This window comes from Myotis brandtii, unplaced genomic scaffold, assembly GCF_000412655.1.
Source record: "Myotis brandtii unplaced genomic scaffold, ASM41265v1 scaffold470, whole genome shotgun sequence".
Taxonomy (NCBI): domain Eukaryota; kingdom Metazoa; phylum Chordata; class Mammalia; order Chiroptera; family Vespertilionidae; genus Myotis; species Myotis brandtii.
This window is the reverse complement of record NW_005367953.1, coordinates 2,726,891-2,748,002: the sequence shown is the minus strand read 5'-3', so window position 1 is coordinate 2,748,002 and position 21,112 is coordinate 2,726,891. Positions and strand designations below refer to the sequence as shown.

The 21,112-nt window shown below is 44.0% G+C and overlaps 1 protein-coding gene across 4 annotated transcripts in view; it reads left to right on the top strand.

The window, feature by feature from the left end:
- Positions 1 to 20,262, top strand: part of GRAMD3 (GRAM domain containing 3) — a 140,492-nt gene extending 120,230 nt beyond the window's left edge. For 2 of the 4 annotated variants that reach the window (XM_014547318.1, XM_014547319.1), the window contains 8 exons: positions 2,169 to 2,264; positions 5,281 to 5,352; positions 5,450 to 5,545; positions 8,929 to 9,040; positions 9,568 to 9,690; positions 12,155 to 12,242; positions 13,708 to 13,812; positions 19,054 to 20,262. In XM_014547318.1, the coding sequence (XP_014402804.1) occupies positions 2,169 to 2,264; positions 5,281 to 5,352; positions 5,450 to 5,545; positions 8,929 to 9,040; positions 9,568 to 9,690; positions 12,155 to 12,242; positions 13,708 to 13,812; positions 19,054 to 19,327 (966 nt within the window). In that variant the 3' untranslated portion in view covers positions 19,328 to 20,262. Of the gene's footprint in view, positions 1 to 2,168; positions 2,265 to 5,280; positions 5,353 to 5,449; positions 5,546 to 8,928; positions 9,041 to 9,567; positions 9,691 to 12,154; positions 12,243 to 13,707; positions 13,813 to 15,070; positions 15,165 to 19,053 lie in introns of all 4 variants that reach the window. The other 2 variants (XM_014547320.1, XM_005875844.2) reach the window with 2 other exon arrangements.
- The last annotated feature ends 850 nt before the right edge of the window (positions 20,263 to 21,112 follow it).

Genomic DNA, 21,112 nt, shown 5'->3' with positions numbered 1-21,112 from the left:
GACCTTGTTCATGGAGTGGGGACGGGGGTTGGGGGTTGAGCGCCATCCAGTTCGAGGTGGTAAAGATGCTGTCAGGAGTTCAGGGAGAGCCAGCAACTCACTGAAGCAGCAGGGTGTGAAGACATTAGTGAGGAAAGTCTTAGTCTTCCTTTGTTAAGGATAGGGGAATTCACAAAGCCAGCATGTGCAGTTTCACACGCATACGATTCTGCCAATGGTTTCAAAATCCTACTGCCATCTACGAGAAAACTGACCCAAAAAAGGTAAAAGGAGTGACCCTGTGTTTAAAGGCTTGCCACACCGGGGTTGCTTTTGCATGTGCTATATCTAAGAGACAGGAGATTGGAAACGAGCAGAGTGGGGACACAGGACCGGGACAGTGACGTGTACATTTCTTCCCCTGGAAGGATGGCTCAAGGGAGATGAGGCCTCAGCTCCGTGGCGGAATTTCCTCCCTGCCAGCAGGCCTGGGCCCAGCACCATCCAATGTGAACTCAAGGCAACCATGATTTTCTCTAGGAAGAGGACTTTTCTAAACACCCTACCCTGGGGAAAAAAAAGATTAATAAAGTGTAGTGTTAATTTAATCAGGGCCTTTTAGCCCACTGGTATTTTCAGATGCTTGTAAAATTAAATGTGTGCATCACATTCCACCTAGGCTCACACTAAAGGTTATTATTTCCACTTTATCTCTCACATGTGATCTAGTTGTCATTTTATACTCATGAAGCAACTGATTGAAAACTCCTTCTTATGGGGGTTCCATGCCTTAGATTATGAAAAGAAATCCTAAGTTATAGCCCCTCAACACTGCTCAGAAACAAAATTAGACGCATTTTTACATCGCCATCTGTCTGAGTAGATCTTGACATCTTTTTTCCAAAGTCATCTCAACCTACAACTGGAGGGACAGTAGAACAATTCCACCTAAGTGTGAATGCAAATAGTCAACATAAAAAGCGTGGTTTTTCCTTCCTTTAAATTGCCAGTATTAACTGAAGGACCTCCTTTTCCCCACTGACCTCGATCTCTTTCAGAATATATAAAGCATTTTTGCAAAATGTATGTTCAAGTGAGTGGATGCACATAGAGAGAGGTTCAGGTCATATTCTTTTTGCCATGGGTGTGTGTGTGACTCTGTTTTCAGAGATCAAAGTGATGTGATCCCTGAAAACGAAACTGCGTTGAAGGGATGCAGCTATAACATAAAAGTATCAGGAGCATCGACTATTCTTTGTGGCATCTGATACATTCTTGTAGTATATTGTACGGAAAAAGAACTACACTTAGGATAAGATTTGTTTAGATTCTGTCTTTGTAACTTACTATATTTATGACCTTAAGCAAGTCATATGCCTCGCGACACAAATGTCCTTATCTCTTAGACTATCTACTTTACAGGAAGGTCATAACTACAGAAGGTCTCATCTGTAAATAGGTATTAATAGTAGCTGCTACAGTTGTCATTGTTATTCTTTATTGTTTGAACCAGAAAAGAAATTAGAGTTCTTCTACTTCACCCGTCCTCTTTACATGAGGCAAATGAGGAAATGAAGGACAGTGTCATTGAGTGCTAGGCATTTTCCATACATTATCTCATTTAATCCTCAGCACATCCTGGGAAGTAGATAAAACTAACCCCATTTTACAGATCAGGAAACTGAGGCCTAGAAAAGATAACTCATCAGGTAGAGGAGGTCATCTAGACAGTAACAGAACCGAGCTGAAAATTCAAGTTCCAGACTTTCTGTCCAGTAATGGTTCTATTACACCAGTGCTTTTCAACATTTTACCCACCCACATGTGCCTGAGACAGAGGAGAGGGGGGTATGGGAGATTAGCCTGCAAAAGCAACCTTCTTTAGGGCCTGGGGCTTATCTTTAGCATGCATGTAAATTTTGCATTCTAGTCCCAAGTCTAAAGATAAAGGTTTCCCAGGAAGCTGTTCAGCGGGACTGATGATGCAGATTTATTCCCTGGCTTTGCATTAACCACAGCTTAAGGAGCTCAGGGACACACCCAGGCCACTCTTTAAGATGGACTTTCCATGGGTCCCAGAGAGCCTGCTGCTGGTTTGTTATTTGTTTGTTTTTTCCTTTAACAGGAAAACTTGAAGTGTTGTTCTGTGAAGTCTTAACCAGTGTGTTAATGCAGTGCTTCTGTTTCAGATCTCTATTCCGGCTTTCTCCGTAACCCTGATAAAGAAAACCAAAACTGCCCTTCTGGTGCCAAATGCCCTGATTATAGCGACGGTCACAGACAAGGTGAGTATGCCCCAGAGCAGGGCACCTTGCTCCATCCTGCTCTGCTCTCCCTTCCCTCCTGCCGAGACCAAGACCCTGGACCATAAATACCATTATCTCCCACAGGGAATCACCAAGTATATGTAAGACTGATCTGTAAAATCCTAGCCTGTAGTGTTGTTTCCCCTCACAAGATGATTTCTTCTAATATCATTGTTGCCAATTTTTAATTTCCCGCTGACTTATTTATATTTGCTTGACCAAGGCCAAAAAAATAAAATTTGTTCCCAACTTCCCTTTCCCTAACATCTGTTAGGTCAGGCTAAGTTGATGTTCAGTGTCTTTGACATGATTTAAAACAACAACCATCCCCACCTTGTTGACAGGGTGGGACGGGTGACACTGAGGAGTCCCTGCAGTGGGGGTGGCCAGCCGCCCCATAACCTCCGATGGGACCTCTCCAAAGGCATCCCAAATACCTAAAACGTGCACTTGTTATGCGCGCCCAAATTCAGACCAGTTCCTGGCCTCTCTTGGCTTCCAGGTTGCCTTACCTATGCCACTTTTTTTATTAAATATTAGAGGCCCAGTGCACGACATTTGTGCACTTGAGGATTAGGGGGTCCCTCATCCCGGCCTGCGCCCTCCTGACCCCTTAGGGAGCAGGCCTAAGCTGGCAGGTGGACATCCCCCAAGGGGCCCCCGAGAGGCTCCCGCCAGCACTGCTGCACTCCCCAGCCATGAGCCCGGCTTCTAGCTGAGCGGCACTCCCCCTGTGGGAGCACACTGACCACCAGGAGGCAGCTCCTGCATTGAGCGTCTGCCCCCTGGTCAGTGCAGCACATCATAGCGACCTGTCATTCTGCCATTTGCTCTATTTTCATATTAGCCTTTTATTATATAGAATACTTTTATTGATTTCAGAGATGAAGTGAGAGGGAGAGATAGAAACACCAATGAGACAGAATCATTGATTGGCTGCCCCCTGCACATCCCTTACTGGGTCTCGAGTCCGCCAGGTGCCTCCCGTTTCCTAGGTCAGTGCTCAACCACTGAGCCACACGGGCTGGGCTCTATCCCACTTCTATACGGGAATTCTCAAGCTGTTGTTGACTGTTGTGATGCCACAGTCATGTGCAACCAGAAATATTTTCACTGAGAGATGTTTATTTCAGCTTGGGTAGAGAGAGGGAGTGGAATATTTTGGTTACCCATATTTCACTTGAAATTATTTTTTAATATTTTGCATACTATTTCTATGAAAGCACAAAAGCCACATTCCATTTGTAACCATACTGGATAGTTGAAGAGGGAAAGATGAGCTAGAAAATATGTTAATACCTATTTTTGAAAAAATATTTAGATAAACTAATGGCTAATAAGCATCAAGTACTTCTTGCCAGGCATATGCTAAATACTTTCCTTATGTTTTCCCATTTATTCAACCCTACCACCCTTTCAGGGGTAGATATTGTTAAGAAAACTGAAGCTAAGAGGTCCTAAGTAAGCAATTTGCCCAATGTCGCCTATTCCGTGTCAGAGCCAAAATTTGCAACTGGGTCTGTATAATGCCAGAACTTATAATGTTAACTACTTTGGGATATAATACTGTATTATATTATACTAGAGGCCCGGTGCACGGATTCATGCACATGAAAGGAAATTAATTAGAAGGGGAATGGTGGGGCGGGACTGGGTGAGACGGGCCAGACATGCCCTGGAGCCAACCTCCCATTGTCCCTCCCCGGCTGGCCGCACCTGGAGCAGCACTGGGGCTCAAAGGGCATCTGTGGAGTGAGTGGGGTCCCTCCAGCAGGTGGGGTCCCTCAGCCTGGCCTGCGGGGATCGGGCTGAAACCGGCAGTCCGACATCCCCCAGGGGTCCCAGAGTGCGAGAGGGCACTCTGCAAAGTTGCTGTCGCTCAGCAGCTCCTGCGTTGAGCATCTGCCCCCTGGTGGTCAGTGCGCATCATACCTACCGGCCAGTTGGCCAGTTGCTTAGTCTTTTATATATATAGATCATATTGGAAATTGTATCAGTTTCTTTAATGGGTGAATTGAATAAGAGGGGTAATCACAAAATTTGGAAAGTGAGCCTGGAAAGATTCTATGGCTCAAATACATGGAGAAAGAATGAGTTTTAATATTTTTCTCAACATACTGTTTAGGGTAAAATCATTTTTCCTTATGTCATTGGTCTCCAAATTACTTGTCTGGCTCTGATTTTACTTCTTTCCCATAACTCACTTACAAGCACCCTCTGCAGAAATCTCCATATTTGTACAAGAAAGGATCTGGAAGTGGCTTGAAAAAGAGCCTATTAGAGCCCCTGGGAAATTTTCAGTGGAAAGCTAGGTCAGCACAGAAAAAGCAGACCCTCAGGAATTGCTAGATGCCTAAACAAGCAAACAAAAAAAAACAACAAAAAAGGAGGTGGAGAGGGTCTGTACAGTGGTCGGCAAACTGCGGCTTAGCAAACCGCGGCTCGCGAGCCACATGCGGCTCTTTGACCCCTTCAGTGTGGCTCTTCCACAAAATACCAGCTCTTCCACAAAATACTGACTTCTGTGCATGGGCCACGAAGTTTCAATTGCACTGTACATGCGCACCCGCACGTGGTATTTTGTGGAAGAGCCACACTGAAGGGGCCAAAGAGCCGCATGTGGCTCGCAAGCCGTGGTTTGCCAACCACGGGTCTAGTAAATATCACTAGCCTTTTCTTAATGCCCAGGTCTTTTCCTACTGGTGCTGATTTGGGGCGCCTTTCTCAGGGTATTGGAGCCTTCATTTTTCTCTCTGTTTGTCCATTACTTCAATTGAGTTTGAGGGTTTTGTTGCTATCGTTGGGGAGTATATTTCCTTTAGTGCGGGAGTGGAATAAGAACTGAATGTGTAGGTGAGCAGGATGAGGATATGGACCAGAGAATGGTCTGTATCATTTAAAGTGAAAAAAAAGATATACAAAGAAATGTTTGAACTCTGAATACACCCTTCTCATCAGGCAGTGTCTGTTACTAATTACTCTGTTTTGTTTTCAGTACATATTTGTCTCCCTCCTCTCCAGAGATTCTACTTATAAACTACTCAAATCCGTGTGTGGACACTTAGATGTGAGTACATTGCCGAGCCCCAGTGACTTGTCTGTCTTCCGTACTTCTTACAGCTCCATAGTTAACCTGGTGTTTCATTTTGTTTCAATCATTGCAGAATACAAGTGTTGGTAACAGTCCCAACCCGTCTTCTCTTGAAAACAGTTTCCGAGCAGACCGCTTCCGGGCAGACCGCCCTTCATCTCTGCCTCTGGTGAGTTGCCTACATAATGTCTAAATGCAAAAGAAAGGGAATATGTGATGCAACTACGCGTCTCCTTCCGCCATGACCAGGGTGCAGGAGGAACTTAGGGCCGTAATAGTTAAGACAAGACGAAGAAACAGGGCATTTGTGTCCTGAAGAAGAGGATGACCATAGGGGGTCATAAACTTTTTTCAAGGAATTGAAGGGTTGTCCTGCAAAGGAAAAGAAACCCAGTAGTGGGCTGCCTTGGGATGACTGGTCATCAGAGATATTCATAAAGTCTTGCTGCATTTGCTTGTCAGTGTTACTTTAAAAGGATTCACCAATCTATTTGGGGGGGTGGGGCATGATTCATCCCACAAACAGTTGGATGGCTTCTGTGTTGAAGGTTCCATGCTAGGACATGCTTTAAGGACATCAGGAAAAATCTAGCCTAGTTCTTGCCTTCAAAGACTTGACAGCCAGCTTAATGGAGAAGATGAGCAATACCTAGAAATAACTAAAAAAATTAAGCTATAGCCCTAGCCGGTTTGGCTCAGTGGATAGAGCATAGACCTGTGGACTGAAGGGTCCCGGGTTCGATTCTGGTCAAGGGCACATGCTCCTACATTTGCAACATAGTACATAGTTGCTTAGAGTTGCAACTCAGAGTCTGGCAAGTCAGGCGGGGAACGTTGGAGTCCGCAGTCACTGGAGCAAGGCTGACAGTTAATTTGCATAAGGATATGCTGATTAGCCAATGGGAAGGGTAGCGGTCGTACGCCAGTTACCATGTTTCTCTTTTATTAGTGTAGATATATAAAGAAAGCTATAATGCCCAAGTGAAAGGTAGAGATTATTTAGTTCCTTTAGACCAGTGGTCAGCAAACTGTGGCTCCCAAGCCACATGCGGCTCTTTGGCCCCTTGAGTGTGGCTCTTCCTAAGCCCTAGGAGTACCCTAATTAAGTTAATAACAGTGTACCTACCTATATAGTTTAAGTTTAAAAAATTTGGTTTTCAAAAGAAATTTCAATCGTACTGTTGATATTTGGCTCTGTTGACTAATGAGTTTGCCGACCACTGCTTTAGACTTTGTTGACTGCCAAGTAAATCTCCTGTGGGGAATAAGTCTCCCCATTTGTACACGATATAGACCTGTGATGTTGTAAGCTGGCCCAGGAGAGTCCTAGCCATATGATTCAATTGATTATTCCCAAATTGATTATTGTTAAATGTTGAAATACCTTTGGTGAAGTGGTATGAGCCCATGGTTTCAAGATCTACAAATCTTGTTTTGAGAGCTATTCAGAAAGTAGTAAGATTGAAAATATATCCACACAAAAACTTGAACAAGAATGATCATAGCTATCTATATATGTAAAAGCCTAAGCGACCATCCAACCATTCGTCCATTTGCCTGGTAGCTATGCTGCGCAATGACCACCAGGGGGCAGACACTCGACCAGTAGAGGAGGGAGCCTGATTCCTCGTGGAATCAGCCGTGGTTTAGGTCACTGCTGGGGCACTGTTGGCCCCAAATCTGCTTCACCCGCATCCCAGACCCAGAGAGGAGGTCTTGAAAACATGCCAGGTGAAAAAAGTCAGACACAAAAGGCCACAATATTGTATGATTCCATTTTTACAAAATGTTCCAAATAGGCAAATCCATATGGATGGAAACTAGATCAGCGCCTGCCAAGGAATGAGGGAGAGGGAAAAGTTGGGAGTGACTGGGAATGGGTAAAGGTTTCTTTTTGGCAGGGTGATAGAAATGTTCTGAAATACGATAGTGGTGATGGTTGCACAACATTGTGAATTTTCTAAAAAAGACTAAATAGTACACTTAAAATGGTGAATTTTATGTTGTGAATTTTTAACTCAATTTAAAAAAAAAAACTTCTATAAAACCTTTTAAAAATAGTACAAAATAGAATTAAATGCATATGACTTAGAATCCAACAAGTCTGGTTTGAAATCTGGTTCCACGCTGCTGAGCTATGCCATCGGACAGGCTCTGTAACTGCTCTCCTCAGTTTCCTCATCTAGCACAATGCCAACCCCACAAAGTGGCTGTGAAGGTTAAGTGCAATCCTCTGTGTAAGGAGCTTTGCCTACTGCCTCATACATGACAGGCATTCAATACATAGTCATTACGTTGAAAAGACTTGAATTTTTTCCATTTTCGTCCCCTATAAAAATCTTACTGACATTGAAATGACCCAAAGACAGCTAATTGAAGGTGGAAGGTTGGCAACTTGCTTACAAGACGAGTCTCTTCTTCATTTGACAGCTGACTAAACTGTAGAGTGCTCAGCCCACGGTGCCTTCCCAGCGTGTTTCAGTGACAGCCTGGTCTCTGGTTCCGAAGCACATGGGGGGGAATGGCTGGGACTCCATGTTTCCCCTACTTCTCACTCCCTTATCACGCTTCTTTAATTTATATGTAATATTGCTGACCCTGTTTTGATTTAGTGAAGGGAAGAAAAAAAAGCTAAAGTTTTCCTTTCAAGGTCTAATTTGTTAAAGCCATTTGCCCTTGCCTGTTTCCAATACCTTTTTTTTTCCTTTTATTGTCTAAAGTTTTACATATGTCTCCTTTTTCCCCAATTGACCCCCCCCCCCCAGCCATTCCCACCCAGGCAAGCCCCTACCACCCCAGTGTCTGTGTATATATAATTCTTTTTATTCCCTTCTATAATTTTTTATTGTCTAAAGTTTTACATGTGTCTCCTTTTCCCCCAATCGACCCCCCACTCCAGCCATTCCCACCCTGGGCAAGCCCTCAGTGTCTGTGTCCATTGGTTATGCTAATATGCATGCATACAGTCCTTTGGTTGCTCTCTAACCCCCCCTCCCCTTCCATTTGTCTCTAGATCAATCTATTCTTGTTCATCAAATTATGTTGATCATTATCCAACACCTTTTTAAAAAAAACTATAATTGAAGAATACCTTTCTCTGTATCTGCATATTCAAACATGCATTTAGATCTTTCTGTCTACATTTTTCTTTTATATACGTCTATTTCAGTCCCTTTCTCATCATAAAGTGCTAAGTGCGGCTTCTGCAGCTTCTCAGTCATCAGCATTCCAGTGTTTTTCTAGACATTTGTTGTTTCAAGCAGGTTGGCCACTGTTGTTGATAGAATTCTAACTGCCCGGAAGAATCTCGCTAGACATTTGTTGTTTCAAGCAGGTTGGCCACTGTTGATAGAATTCTAACTGCCCGGAAGAATCTCAGTTTCAGGAAGCAGATACCCAGTGATCTGTAGGGAAAATCCCAGTAGTTTGGGGAAATCCTTCCTTCCTTTCCATATTTTATAGGTCAGGCCTAAGGAAAAAGGCTGGGGCCTGCAAAGGCCTGCCTTCTTCATAAGGGAAATGGCCTCTCTCCATGTCATTACTTCCCTGCAGGATTTCAACGACGAGTTCCCAGATCTGGATGGAGTGGTTCAACAAAGGAGGCAAGAACTGGGAGGCTACAGCAGCTCCGGCTCGCAGACGCCCGAGTCCGAGAACTCCAGAGGTCTGGAAAGTTCTGTATCTTGACTAACTTTTCATTCTCCACGAAACATCTTCATCCCACCCCTTAAAAACACAAAACAAAACCAACAACAAAACACCCGTTGTCTTCCTAGTTAACAACTGGAAAGGGAATCTGGGGAAAGTTCCAGCACACGGATGTGCCTATGTGGTAAAATTCCATTTCCATTTATGCATATTTAATAAATGTCTCATAAATCGACATAATACTAGGTTGATTGAAAGAGAGAAACATACTGTTTCCTTCCCTCTTTTAAGAATATTATGAATTGTTACAGCTGAATCATCTCCATGAGTCCGTGGGGTAAAGACAGACCGTCCTTATATTATTTTATTACTTAATTGCTCCATCATTGGATTGCAATCCCCAGCCATTCAACCAGCTTAGGAGAAGATCCATTTATGTACTTGGTCATTGTGCATGTTGAGAGCTTGGTTTGCTTTTGTGGTTGATACTACGTTTTCAATGTTTTGAGGAGAGTACTTACCCAGCCCTGTTTGGCCTGACAGATTTCCATGTGACAGAATCCCAGACAGTCCTCCGTGTCTCCAAAGGAGAAGCAAAGCCAACGAGGGCAGATGTCCAGGTGAACAGAGCACCTGAAGGCAAAGCCAAGAGTCTCCCTGCACACGGTGAGGAGCAGATTGGGGGCAGGGGCAGGGGGTGGAAGATCTGCTTGTAACTTTTAAAGGGCCCTCACATTTCACTTCATGGCTGCCTTTCATATCCCCCCCCCTTTCCTGTTGTAGGTCTTTGCATATTAATTTATTTATTCATTCAACTAACATTGCTCAGTCCTCTGCTTTACTGTGGGGGATATAAAGGTGAACAGCCTTCATGGAGGCCCCTCTGTTACTCAGAATACTTTGAGATTGTGATTCAAAAAAATGCTGTTAAAACTCAAATTAATGAATTATTTCTTATGTACTAATCTAATCTAATAAAAGAAAAACATGCAAATTGACAATAACCTCCGCCATGCCCACAAGCCCATCAGGAGCAAATATGCAAATTAACCCAACTAAGATGGCGGCAGCCACGGAGCTGGAGCAAGCAGGAGGCTTGGGTTGCCCCCAGCAATGGAGGAAGCCAAGCTTCCCGCCTGCCCTGCCGGCCCTGAGCTCTGCTCAAGGCTACAAAGTTTCAATTATAGAAGATAAATAAATCCTAGATACCTGCTTCCAGCCCGCAGCCGTGGCCAGCCTGAAAACGGCCCTTAGCCCCTCACCCAGGCTGGCCAGGCACCCCAGCAGGACCCCCACCCTGATCCAGGACACCCTTCAGGGCAAACCAGCTGGCCCCCACCCATGCACCAGGCCTCTATCCTATATAATAAAAGGGTGATATGCAAATTGACCCTAACAGCAGAACGACTGGGAATGACTGGTCGCTATGACATACACTGACCACCAGGGGGCAGATGCTCAATGCAGGAGCTGCCCCCTGGTGGTCAGTGCGCTCCCACAGGGGGAGCTCTGCTCAGCCACAAGCCAGGCTGACGGCTGCCAGCACAGCGGTGGTGGTGGGAGCCTCTCCCGCCTCCTCAGCAGCACTAAAGATGTCTAACTGCAGCTTAGGCCTGCTCCCCAAGGGCTCCCAGGCTTCCAGAGGGATGTCTGACTGCCAGCTTAGGCCCGATCCCCCAGGGGAGCGGGCCTAAACCAGCAGGTGGACATCCCCCGAGGGGTCCCAGACTGCGAGAGGGCACAGGCCAGGCTGAGGGACCCCTCCGAGTGCACAAAATTTTGTGCACCGGGCCTCTAGTCTATATATATAAAAGGCTAAGTGACCGGCCTTTACGGCCGTCCGACCAACTGAACGACCGGTACATATGACACACACTGGCAATTTAAAATAAACATTGACTCGCACATGCGCGATACATATAAAGCTCTCACTGGCACCAATCGCACATGTGTGTTTTGATCTGTCATTGTTGATCGTGAATTTGGTTGTTTTTTAACATAGTTGTGGTAGAATGACTGTTACATGTCAGATTCTTTGTCCTCAAAATGAGCACGTTCATAAATTAAATGAAGAAATTTTGGATGTACTCAATGGAGATTTTCACACATATTTGAGTGATGATTCCATCGATTCAACAGATGATGCCGAAAAGAAAATTTTATCATCGAATTGCTTACTAGTATTACTCCTTCAGACATGCCATGTCATAAATTAAAATTGAAAGTAGGTGCAATCATCATGCTACTGAGAAATCTTAATAGTAAATGGGGTCTTTGTAATGGCTTATTATTAAAAGATTTCAACCTAACATAATCGAAGCTGAAGTATTAACTGGATCTGCGAGTTAAGGAGAGGTTGTTCTGATACCAAGAATTGATTTGTCCCCATCTGACTCTGGCCTCCCATTTAAATTAATTCGAAGACAGTTTCCCATGATGCCAGCATTTGCGATAACTAGTAATAAATCACAAGGACAAACTCTAGACAGAGTAGGAATATTCCTACCTAAACCCGTTTTCGCACATGGTCAGTTATATGTTGCTTTCTCTCGAGTTTGAAGAGCATGTGACGTTAAAGTTAAAGTTCTAAATACTTCATCACAAGGGAAATTAGTCAAGCACTCTGAAAGTGTTTTTACTCTTAATGTGGTATACAGGGAGATATTAGAATAAGTTTAATCAATTTATCAGTTATTATTTTCATAAACATTTTACTAATATTCTTTCATCTCTGACACTTCTATTATAGAGAAAGGGAGAATAGCAGTATTAAAATATTTCTTCTAATTAATTTCCTTTCAATGTGCACGAATCGGTGCACTGGGCCACAAGTTATTCTAATAACCAGTTACCAGTTGTACTGGTATGAGGACAAGGATGGTATCTAGATGATTCACCATTCCCTCCAAAAATGCTTAACGCAGAGGAGGCCCTCAGTAAATATGGACTGAAGGGAATGTTTGGAAGGAATTGTAGCTACTGGTTAAAATGACACCAGGAAGCTTCTGTTAGTATTTGCCTTGATTTCTATACTTGGGAATAATTATCTGTTTCAAGTACCTCTTCCCCATAGCAATATTGCTGGAAGCAGGTGTTTTAAAACTGTCACTTTTTGTTTTCTACTCAACAGGTCAGTCAGAATCCATTGGAATCTTACACAAAGTGAAGTCTCAGAATCGTCCGACTCTCCGCCATATTCTTATATTCTATGCAGTTGTGTAAGTAAATGAATTTACTAGAAGTGACTTCAGGAAATGATTCAGTTCTCGCCCGATGGCATGGCTTAGTGGTTGAGCGTCGACCTGTGAACCAGAAGGTCAGGGTTTGATTCATGGTCAAGGCACATGCCCAGGTTGTGGGCTCCATCCCCAGTGTGAGGCATGCAGGAGGCAGCTGATCAATGATTCTCTGTCATCATTGATGTTTCTATCTCTCTCTCCCTCTCCCTTCCTCTCTGAAATCAATAAAAATATATTTTTTTAAATGATTCAGTTCTGAAAGGAATCATCTTTTCATGTTGCCAAGAGCCACTGTAAATCTCAGTTGTGTCTAATGTGACCCAAATCTTTTCTTCCACGGTTTTTGTCTCCTATTGCAGCATTTTTTCCCCTTAAGCTTCGGTCACATTTTTTGGTTGCGGGCACATCCCCACTGGGGGGTGTGCAGGAGGCAGCTGATCGATCTCTCTCATCGATGTTTCTAACTCTCTATCCCTCTCCCTTCTTCTCTGTAAAAATTCAATAAAATATTAAAAAAAAAATAAAAAGTGAAAAGAGGGAGGAAGGAAAAGCAAACTGATTGTGCCAAATCCAGCGGAGGACTAAGGGCTGAGTGAATGCTACTGGCTGGGAAATTACAATGAAGCATCTTTGTCCTGATTGTTTATTTTCCATCCAATCCATGTTCTCTGGCTAGAGGCCAAAACAACTTGAAAATGTCATCCCCTTGATTGAAAACATAGGCATTGACTTTTTAACTTCCCCCTCACTTCCAGTCTGTAATCAGTGGTTCTGAAAATAGCCGGACCCAGTTCTGGGCTCTTCCTCACACCAAGGAGGACAGGCCCAGTTTGGTTTCCAGATAAAGCAGGGAATCTGTGAGTCACCAGAGAACAAGACTGGGCACTCACAGGCTGTTAGAATCTCTTGTAAATTGAGGAACTTGGGCTAAAGAATTTTAAATCCCTTGATAGCTCTAAAGTTTTGTGACAAGCATCTACCTTTGAAGAAAGATCTTTTTTAAAATCTCTTTGGCCAAGTTGTTTTAGAAAATACTTTGCCTCGAAGAATGTACAGTTGGCTCTGAGTTATTGTTTTATTTTGTTTTGTCTTGTTAATCCTCACCTGAAATATTTTTCCCATTGATTTCTAGAGGAAGAGAAGGAGAGTGGAAGGAAAGGAAGGAGGGAGGGAGGGAGGAAGGGAGGGAGGGAGGGGAGGTAGAGAGAGAGAAGCATTCATGTTAAGAGAGAGATATCGATTGGTTGCCTCCCGAATGAGCGGGATCAAACCTGCAACCCAGGTATATGCCCTCGACAGGGAATCAAACCCAAAACCCTTGTGTGTGCAGGCCGACGATCTGACCACTTAGCCACACCGACCAGGGCTGTCTCTGAGTTTATTATTTTGTGAACATCGGGGCCTGGCCGTTGACCACTGAGATTTCTCTTGTTTTCCTTTCCAGTGTCTGTGCGCTAATCCTCTCGACCTTCTACATGCGATACAGAATCAACACCCTGGAGGAGCAGCTGGGGTCACTGACCTCCATTATGGACACCCATCACGCTGAGTAAGACATGTCCCTCCTGTGCTAGCATCTGCTTGCTATTCAGATTAGTAGGATGTTTGACCTGTGTTTAGCAACCTTCTTAGCAAATATTAATTAAGCATACATTTTGTATGAGATATTTTAAGTGTATACATGGGGAATACAGAGGTGGGAAGGTCCCAGAAATGAATGACCTGACTGTGCATGTTCTTGAGTTGCTATAGTGTTGCCACTGATGAGGCAAGAAACAAGCCTAATTGTACATTATCTTGTTCTTTTATCCTGAGACTCAGTTGTGACCTTGGCCCATTTATTAAGACATGAAAGTTGAGCTGAAAGGGCAGGGAGTCAAGACATTCATAGGAGAGAAGCAGTTCAAGTAACTCAGCACATCTGATCACCGATAACTCTGTATTGGCCCATTTATTTACAAAACTCTTCTCACTGTAAAGATCCACGTGACTAGTAATTGCTTGATGGTGCCTGTGAAATTTTTCCATCACAGTCATTTTACATGCCTGACCTAATTAAACCTATTCAGACAGAGAGCCCTTTCCTTTAAACCCATTCCCATGAGGATTTTGACGTACTGCCTAAAAAGTAAAATAAAGTGTTATTCCACATTAGGAAACATACTTTTAGCAAATGTCCTAAAAGTAGGGATATTCCTCTACACAGAGTCCACACCATGTGCTGTTGACTCTATTACAATGGATATACACATGCACAAACACAATTTTCTCTCACTGTACCTTATTACTGCTATTCCCATTTTACAGATGAGGTCACTGAGACCCAGAGAAATCATTAGCTTCATGTCTTACAGTTTGAAATAGAATCAAGATTCAAATGCAGCCTGTATGACTACAAAGACCATACACTGCCAGTCAACCAGTGGCTACATCTACAACTGAGAAGAGCAACAGTTCTTGCAAATTGATGCTGTAGTGGGGATAGAGAGGTTACTGGAAGCTAATAAAAAGGGTTTAAGAAACCACGGGCTTGAGAATAATTGTCTGGTTTTTGTTTGGAAGCCGAGGCACATTGCAGCCACTTAAACAAAAATAGCTTCAGAGATTTCCAGCTGAGCTGTTAAGAATTAGCCCCCAAACATCCAGTCTGGAGTGGATTACTGCAGGGCCTTTCTGATGTGAACAAGTAAATGCTCACTCTCTTCTGCTATAACCTGGTTTTCTGTTCATGTACATGTCAGAGGTGTTTCTTCCACTTCCGTCTTGGCCACTCCGGCCCTCGGTAATGTTTCTCTCTGTCCTCGCAGTCAGGCAGCGCCGTCCAGCCTGGGGTCGCAGGTGCAGTTGAACGCAGAGGCCCTCTGCCAGGAGCTCACCGTGAACATCATGAAACTAGAAAAGGTGATTTCTTTCCCGTGCTGGGGCAGCCGTGGCGGGGCCTGCCGCTTGCCATAGATCAGTGGTTACACATGAAAACCCTGCTGGTGTGTGCAGCAAGCAGCCTACATGGCCAAACCCAGCCCGGGGAATCCATGGTAATGTGAAAAACCATTTTTTATTTCCACCAAGAAATAGGTTCCAATCGCATTTTCCTTGTTGGTCTGTCTCCTGGCTTTCCTCCTTGGTTAGAAATAGTTCTCTGTGCCGCAGAGCCCAGGGGCAGGTGACCTCTGACACAGGGCCGGGGGAGGGACACAGGAGGGAGTGTCCCAACCGAGAGCGCAGCCCCACCTCCACCCAGGCCCTCGGTGGCCACACACAAATTATTGCATTCATTCCCTGTCGTAACCCTGAGAGATGGATGACACTGTTCCTATGTGACCGAGAAGAATCCAAGTTCCTATTAACTTGCGCAAGGAGACAAGGCTAGGAAGTCGGCAGACCTGGAATCGGAAGCAGGTCTGTGTGACGTCAGAGTTGTGCTTGGAAGCCCCCTGCTCTCCTGCCCCTCAGAATCCAGCCTTAGTCCTTGCTGACCGCCCACTGATGTGCCTGTACCACTAAAGGTACCTTCCTCTAGGGCAGCTGTGGGGCAGGCCTGTCCTCATGCCCGTGGTATTCTTAGAACTCAGTAGGAGAGCGAACAGGAGAAAAAGCCAGGCATGCCAGAAATATCCTAGTTAAGCCTGATTAACATTTCTTATCCTGTCAACGTGTTTGTCCCTTCCCCCCTAAAAATTTGTTTTCACCCTAACCCTTAAGGAAAGGGTTCGAGGAGTTAAGTGTTCAGTTCAAACCCACAAATGTCCAATAGCTTCCCACAATAGTGCGGTAGGAGAGCGAACAGGAGAAAAAGCCAGGCATGCCAGAAATATCCTAGTTAAGCCTGATTAACATTTCTTATCCTGTCAACGTGTTTGTCCCTTCCCCCCTAAAAATTTGTTTTCACCCTAACCCTTAAGGAAAGGGTTCGAGGAGTTAAGTGTTCAGTTCAAACCCACAAATGTCCAATAGCTTCCCACGATCGTGCAGTTACACTTACTTGAAGAGAAACATGAACTGCAAATGAGTCAAACTGTTTGTTTTGCTTTACCAAATGTTATCTAACATTGAACCACTGAAGTATGGAGAGCAAAGGTGTTCCCAATCTCCTGTCCTTAAACCAGGGCGTGCCAGATCCTTCCTATCACTTCATTGTATCTCCGGGCTGACTTGAAACCCTTTTCTCTTTTAAATCGAAATCAACCTAGAGAAGGTATGGGGTAGCAAGCAGAATTATTTTCCTTTCTACAATGGTAGTTGTTGAGACTTGAGATAATTTTTAGTTTTCTTTGTAATGAAATGTTTACCAGTGTTTGGGCTCCTATGCTGACCGAGTGAGTGGGCTGGTTTTGATTTTCTATCTTGCTCCCTCTGGCATATGCCGGAATTCTTTGGACCAGAAGCACACAGAATCCTGCCGCCTTCGCCTGTGTTTCTTCCCATTCTCCTGCCGGCCTGGCTGGGACACCACATTCTATAAAGAGTCAGAAAAACCGGAGCTCAGACAGAGCCCCGCCACTCAGCTACGAGGCCACGCTAGGTTCCTGGAGAAACCTTTGTCCTGAAGCAGAAACAGACAAAAGTGGGTTTAGAGTCAAATGCATATGTTGATGTTCTAAAAAGCTATAAAGTGCACACATGACTCTAAGGAATGGAAGCAGAAGTTACGAGGCCACACCCATGTTCCTTGGGGTCGGTCTGCCCCCCAGCCAGAGGCAGTCGGGCGATGGTGCAGCACAGCCTGCTGGTGAAACCGCAGGCAGCCCTGTGCGGCCGGAACCGGAGCCCCGTCTCAGCTCCTTCACTCAGGACCCGAAATTCCCTTCTACCCTCCGTCAGGGACTGTTCTTGTCCAAGCCTCCTGATCTGCTCTGCTTGTAACTTCCCGATTTCTATTCATGGCCTCAAGGCCCTTCCGTCATCCTTGTTGGAAATCTAAGGATAATTTTTAACCCCCTCCTCTTTTCCACTTGCCTAATGAGTGGAGAAATCCTCTGCCGTCTATCTTCAGATGCTTCCCAGGGGCAGCATCTCTGCCCATTCTGGCCCCTTACACCCAGCCCAACAGTGGGCACTCCGATCTCATCATGGTTTTTATTTGCATTTTCCTGATTACCACCACAGGTGAACATCTTTTTATATATTTATTGGCCATTTGGATTTTGTTCTGTAAATTATCTCCTTTGTTTTACTTTGGGGTTTGTTTGTCTTTGTAGGAATGTTCTATATATTTTGGACATCAGTTCTTGGTTTCATTTCTTTTTTTTTTTTTTAATCTTTATTTTTGAACATATTACAGAGGTCCCCCTTTTTTCCCCATTCCCACCCCCTCCCTGTGTTTGTCCATGGGCTATGCTCATATGCATATACATTCACTGGTTAATCTCTTCCTCCCCTCCCCCCACCTCCCCTCAGAAACATGGCAGTCTCTTGCTTGTTTCGGTGTCTCTGGATCTGTTTTGTTCATCAGTTTATTTTGTTCTTAGGATTCCAGAGTATTATGCTAATTGAAATAAGCCAGTCAGAGAAAGACAAGTATCACATGATCGCACTCTCATGTGGAATCTAATCATTTCTTTTTCTGTCTTCCCACTCCTGCTTTTATCTTTGGTCCTGTGGGATAGGTAGGGAAGACACGAAGTAGGAATGTGGAGGACGAAGGCAATGCCTTTTGTGGGTAAAAAAGGAAATACTTATTTTCTTAGTATTGGAAATGGCATTCATGGTGGAACAGTACAGGAGGAAGAGCATATATCCTGGAATCAAACCTCTGTTCTTATCCCTACTCTTCCCTTTACTGTCTGTGCAACTGGTCTTTTTCCAGAGCCTCTGGCCCTCGGTTTCCTGTGTAAACCTGCCTGTGTGGGGATGGTGTGTGGAGAAGGGGAGCATGTGTGGAGTTCCTGGCACAGATATGTTAAACCCCTCCCTCTTCACATAGCCTGCGTGTGCCTGTAGGACATCACAGACTCTTTTTCCAAAGAATACATTCTCTTCTGTTTCTCAGTGTTCCTTACTACCATTCTCTGGTGAGAATATCTTGCTCTGAATTATTTTAAGAAAATGTTTACTCAACAAACATTTTCTAAGGACATTTTTAATGCCCAACCCTGTACTGTAGTCTTGAGACCCAATGATATGGCATGGTCCCTGTCCCTGTGAAATTCACAATCTTCTGGGAAATGTTGTATGATATCTAATAAGAAAGTTAAGTGTTATGGTTTTAATACATTTTTTTAATTTCAGAGAGGAAGGGAGAGGGAGATAGAAATATCAACGATGAGAGAAAATCATTGATCGGCTGCCTCCTGCACGCCCCACACTGGGGATCAAGCCCACAACCCAGGCATATGCTCTGACTGGGAATCAAACCCTGACCTTCTGGTTCATAGGTTGGCGCTCAACCACTGAGCCATGCTGCTGGGTGGAACTTTAAACATTATTATGTGGTGTTTGTCTCAGACTCTCCAATGGGCTCTGTAAGGACCAGCTCCCTGCTGTGTCCGAATACTTTGGGTCACACCTGGTGTCTCCAGTGCTGTGTAGTTCTTCCTCCTGTTTTCTCTTGGTCTCTTCCGACATTTTATCTTTGTGCCGCTTCCTTTCCCAGCCCTCTCTTTTTTCATTTTAAAGTGGATTGTCTAACAGTTCTATTCCTTTAAAAAGCATTTGTTTGGCTGATCCAAAGTTAACTGCTGGGTAGTTGGTTTTTTTTAATAATCTCAAGCACTACATAGGCCATAGCAAATATGCCCTTAATAGACCCCATTCTATTTAATAACAGGAGCTTCTCTGTTATTGTTTCAAGATACAGAACAACTTACAGAAATTGCTTGAGAATGGCGACTGACCCACCAGACTGCTTGGGCCAACGTGATACCTCGCGCTTCCCTTTGAAGAAGGTGCTCCCGGAGGCGCCCGGCGAGTGCTCCCTGCTGGCCGGAGGAGCGAGCGAAGAGGCACCCAGCCACATTCGCACTTGGAGGTCTCCAGCTCAGGAAAGGGGGGAGGGGAATGATTCTGGTTCCTGTGCAATAAAAGTTGACCTTGACTCTGAGGAAGTGTTCCGCGTCGCTGCCTGAAGGAACCAGCCCCATCTCGGGAGGACCTGGTGGACACTCGTGAACGACTGTGGTTCGGTGGCCATTGTGACTGTCAGCAAACACTCCACAACGTGCCTTGTCAGCCCCTCCCCCCTCCCCTACACCGCAGCCTTCAAGCTAAGGGATAGATCATGTGCCAACAGCCCCGAGCTGGCCCTCTGAAGATTTAGCCATAACTCTCCGGAAGGCAATAAGGAGCTCTAATGGACAGGCTTGCTTCAAAGAAATGACCCCAGCATTTTGTCTTTTTTTTTTTTCCTTCTACTGTTATGTTCTGGTTTAAATCATCTGTGTATCCTAATTTCTCAGTTGAATACTGGCAAAAATATTGGGTAAAGCAAATAAACCATCCATTTACATTTTGTTTTGTCCCTCTAACTAATACGTAATTGAACTGATTCTCACCCGCCCCAAGTCAAGAATCTGTGAGACCTGGGACTGAAATACTAAATAAACTTACTCGAAACCAAAACTAATCTTTAAACCAAAAAGTATAATGTGATTTGATACACGATGAAAAACATGGAATTTTTAAGATTATAGGTGGACTATGTTACTTTTGAAAAAGGATGTCTGTATTGAATGTTGAAACCCATTTCAGCATAACGACAGAATGCTTTTGTGCTTTTGCTGACTAAAGAAATAACCGGTGGTTTGATAACTTCTATTTACCATAGGGTTGCCTGGTTTTTATTAATAATTATTTAGGTACTGTAAGATCTGTAAGATGAAAGGTATTCCGTTTCTGTCTGCAATGCATTTTATAATCATTTCTATGAAATGTATTTTATTTAATCAGATAAGCTAATAAGTGAATTGGTTACATCATTTGTGTCTGTTAGCCTACTGGACAAGAATTGTGCCTGGTGCACCCTGGCTTTTAATAAATACTCATTGGTGAAAACACCTTGCTAGCACTGTGCTTTGTCAGTTTCTTAATTCTTTTAACAGACATATTTTTAACTGCTTCTTACTTCCTCCCTACTACTTCCAACTCACCCATACTTCTTTTCTCCTGAGTATTCATTTCAGAACTCAAAATTATTCAAATTTGGGTTGTAATAATATGAGGAAAAGAAAAAAACTCTGAAATCAGAAAACCAATGCTGGATCCCTGGGTCCACATTTTATGAGTTGTGTGACCTTAAGCAAGATATTTGGCCATTCCTCCCCCCGCCCCCTCCCCCCCGCTATTTTATTGAAAGGACCAACAAAAAGTCACTGTGAGGAGTAAATGTAATAATGTCTCTAAAGTATATTGCTGTGAGTTCTATGTCAATGCTTTTTTATTTTCTTTTATCCTCACCAGAGGATATTTTCCTATTGATTTTTTTTAGAGAGTGAAGGGGAGCGGGGAAGGGGAAAGAGAGAAACATCAATGTGAGAGAGAAACATTGATTAGCTGCCTCCTGCATACTCCCCACTGGGGATCGAGCCCGCAACCCGGGCATGTGCCCTAACCAGAAATTGAATCATGATCTCTTGGTTCATAGGTCAATGCTCAACCACTGAGCCACACTCTCCGGGAGGGAGTCGCTTTTTCGTGTTCTCCCCCCTCCCCCAACAATAATATATTGACTCTTCCAAAGAGAAAGAAAGCACTTCATTTCTGGACTTAGTTTATGTATTTATTTTTTTTTCCCTTTGGGTATGTTGCTGTTTGTTTTATTTTCCTTTTTATTGGATGTATTGGGGTGACATTGGTTAATGAAATTATATAGGTTTCAGGTTATACAATAATATAATACATCATCTGTATATTGC